General features: G+C 65.4%; 1 protein-coding gene across 6 annotated transcripts in view; it reads right to left on the reverse strand.

Moving 5' to 3' along the window:
- Positions 1–2950, reverse strand: part of NFIX (nuclear factor I X) — a 13688-nt gene that overhangs the window by 5903 nt on the left and 4835 nt on the right. For 5 of the 6 annotated variants that reach the window (XM_021382963.1, XM_021382965.1, XM_021382960.1 and 2 more), the window contains exon 2: positions 1716–2247. In XM_021382963.1, coding sequence (XP_021238638.1) covers positions 1716–2247 — 532 coding nt within the window. Of the gene's footprint in view, positions 1–1715; positions 2248–2857; positions 2945–2950 lie in introns of those variants that run through there. The other variant, XM_021382966.1, reaches the window with a different exon arrangement.

Consider the following 2950-nt stretch of genomic DNA (forward strand, 5'->3'; position numbering starts at 1 on the left):
GGGGGGGGGGGGGGGGGGGGGGAGCAGAGCACAGCAGTGACTGCGCACACAGCACTCACGCAGAGACCCCCAGCCCCCAGGAGCTACGAGTCCACCTGCACCCCCAGAACCACATGTGGACCTCCGTCCCCCCTCACAATAGGGCCCTGGAACATTTGGACCCCTCTCAGTGTGAGGCTGGAGCCCCTTGGTGGGGGGGGACCAAGCATGTGCCCCCTTCACCAACAGCGGACTGGAAGTGCTGGGCTGCTGCAACCCGGTGCGGGAGTGCTAGGGGCAGGCAGGTAGGCACAGGGGGCTTGGGAAGAGCACTGTGGTATAGGGGTGTTATTTGGGGTGGGGGCCCCCTTTGTGGCTTGGGGGGGGGGGGGTTCCCGTCACACAGCAGGGGTCCCGGCCACGGGGCTGCGGTGCCGCAGAGCGTTTCGGGTGCCAACAGGCGCCGCCATCTTACGTGGGGAGGGGGTTGGCACCGCGCCCCCCTGGGCCTGCAGGAGCCAAAGGGCCCCCAGCAAAGGAAGGGGATAATAGAGCAGGGGGTTCCGGGGGAGGGGGAGGCCAGGGCTGTGCACAGGGCCTCATGCAGCGCACGGGGGCACGGTGCCAACCGGGGCCATTTTGGCGGCGCTGGGCAGGAGCTGTGCTTTCGGGGCTTTCAGCTCTCCCTGGCCTTGCCCACGGGGAGCAGAGGGAGCTGCAGGGACCCCTCCCCAGGGACAAGCCCCACTTTGGTGAGTAGATTTGGGCATGGTGGGGGGGAAGCCCTGCACAGGGGGGTGGGGCACAAACTGCCCATGCTCCAACCCTCCTGATGCACACAAGAAGCCAGCGCGAAGCACCAACAGTGACCCCAAATCCTTCCTTCCAGCCCCAAAACTCTGACCCCCCCCCTCAAGCAGCAGGATACAGGTGTCCAGGTAGGGAGTACAGCAGACTCCCACCACACAAGCACATGTGTGGAGGCTATGCTCATGTGCCCCCTGCACACACATGTCCCTGCTGCATGCCTGCACCCCAGCAGAGACAAAGGCACCTGTGTGGCGCACAGCTCTGGCATGGCTCAGCTCGGTGCACAGCTCAGCACCACAGCTCGGCACGGTGCTCAGCTCAGCACAGTGCTCGGCAGTGCTTGGTTCAACATGGTGCACAGCTCGGCACGGTGCACGGCATGGATTGGTACATGAGACTGGGCTCAGTATGGTGCACAGTATGGATTGGTGCACAGCACATAGCTTAGATCAGTGCATGGTGCATGCATTAGCACGGTGCACGAATCAGCTCAACATATAGCTCAGCACGGTGCACAGTGCGTGGCTCAGCACAGCACAACCTGGTGCACGGCACAGCACAGTGCCCAGCTCAGCCCCGTGCCCGCTCTGGCACTGCGCAGCGCACGGCTCGGCACGCTGCACGCACTTTGGCACACGGTGCCGCTTTGTGCAAGGAGCGTGGGGGCCGCACCCCCAGCTCGGAGCTGCCCTGCGTGGGCACAGGGAGGGGGTTGCAGGGACAGGGACCCCCTTAGGCCACTGTGGCTGCCCCCAAGGCTGCGTGGCACCGGCACAGCCACAGCCAAGCACTCGAGGAGGGGAAAAGGGACAGAACTGGGAGCTGCCGGCACACACAGGGACATTGTCGGCTACCTGCAGCCCAACCAGGCACCGCGTGGGGCTCCCAGCACAGCGGCACCGCCAGTCCCCACGGTCCCCACTCACCAGGCGCCTGCACAAAGAAGGCCAGATAGAGATCAAGCTCCTTGATGGTGACGCCGATGTGGTGGGGCTGCACACAGAGCCCGGGGCTGGCGCACTGCGGCGCCTTAGCCAGGCGCTCGCCGTCGGTGCTCTCCAGCGGGACGCCCTTGAAGAGGATGACCATCACCAGGTCGAGCCGCCACACCTTGTCGGCCTGCCGCAAGCAGTCGATGCGGCGGATCTTCCCCTTTTGGTCGGGGTTGGAGAGGACACAGCACGGCGCCTTCTTGCCAGTGACGGAGAGCACGAAGTCCTCACGGCACTCGGGCCGGATGTCCTTGCGCAGCTTGGCCAGGAGGCGCGAGGCCCACTTCTGCTTGACCTCGGGCTTCTCGCCCAGCAGCTCGTCCTTGACAGCGCGCTCCTCCTCCTTTGACATCCGCTTCTCGTGCTTCTTGAAGTACTTGCGCTTGCGGGCCTGCAGGTTAAACCAGGTGTAGGAGAAGGCCCGGACGTGGGGCAGCAGTGCCTCGATGAAGGGGTGGAACTCATCCTGTGGGGGAAACAGTGTCAGCAGGGTGTGCGTTCCCAGCACCTCCGCTCAGCTCCGGGAACGGCCCCGGTGCCATCACGGCCCCGCGGCACCACCGCATCCCCAGCCCCAGGGACAGCACAGACATGGCACAGGGACAGTGCAGCTCTGGTCCCCACTCAGTCTAGTCCCAGCCCTGCTCAGGCCTCGTGCCCATTCCTGGTGGCAGCACAGCCCTGCTGCCACGGGGGATCAGGTGGTCACGGGGACATCCTCGAGCTGCTCAACCCGTCCCCAGCGCTGACCCGCTGCCACCGCGCTCCTGCCTCCGCTCTCCACCTCGAGTGTCATCCATCCTCAGTGCCACCGGTCACCATCTGCATTTTCCTGGTGCCGCCAGTCACTGTCCCCATTCCTGCTGGTTGCTCCCCGTTCCCGGTGCCACCATTCACTGTCCCCATTCCCAGTTCCGCCGATCCCGGTCCCCATTCCTTGTGCCGCCAATCCCTATTCCCACCCCTGTCCCCATTCCCATCACCAGTTCCACCATTCCCATACCGTGTCCGTGCTCCCAGTGCCACCAGCACCCGGTCCCCGTCCCCGGTGCCACCATCCCTGTCCCCATCCGTACCATTGCGGCGCATCCCGGCTGTGGGCAGCTGCCAGTCGGGCCCCGGCGGGGCAGAGGGAGGGAGAGGGACAATAACTGGGGACGGGGAGGGGC

Source organism: Numida meleagris, unplaced genomic scaffold, assembly GCF_002078875.1.
Source record: "Numida meleagris isolate 19003 breed g44 Domestic line unplaced genomic scaffold, NumMel1.0 unplaced_Scaffold322, whole genome shotgun sequence".
Lineage (NCBI taxonomy): Eukaryota > Metazoa > Chordata > Aves > Galliformes > Numididae > Numida > Numida meleagris.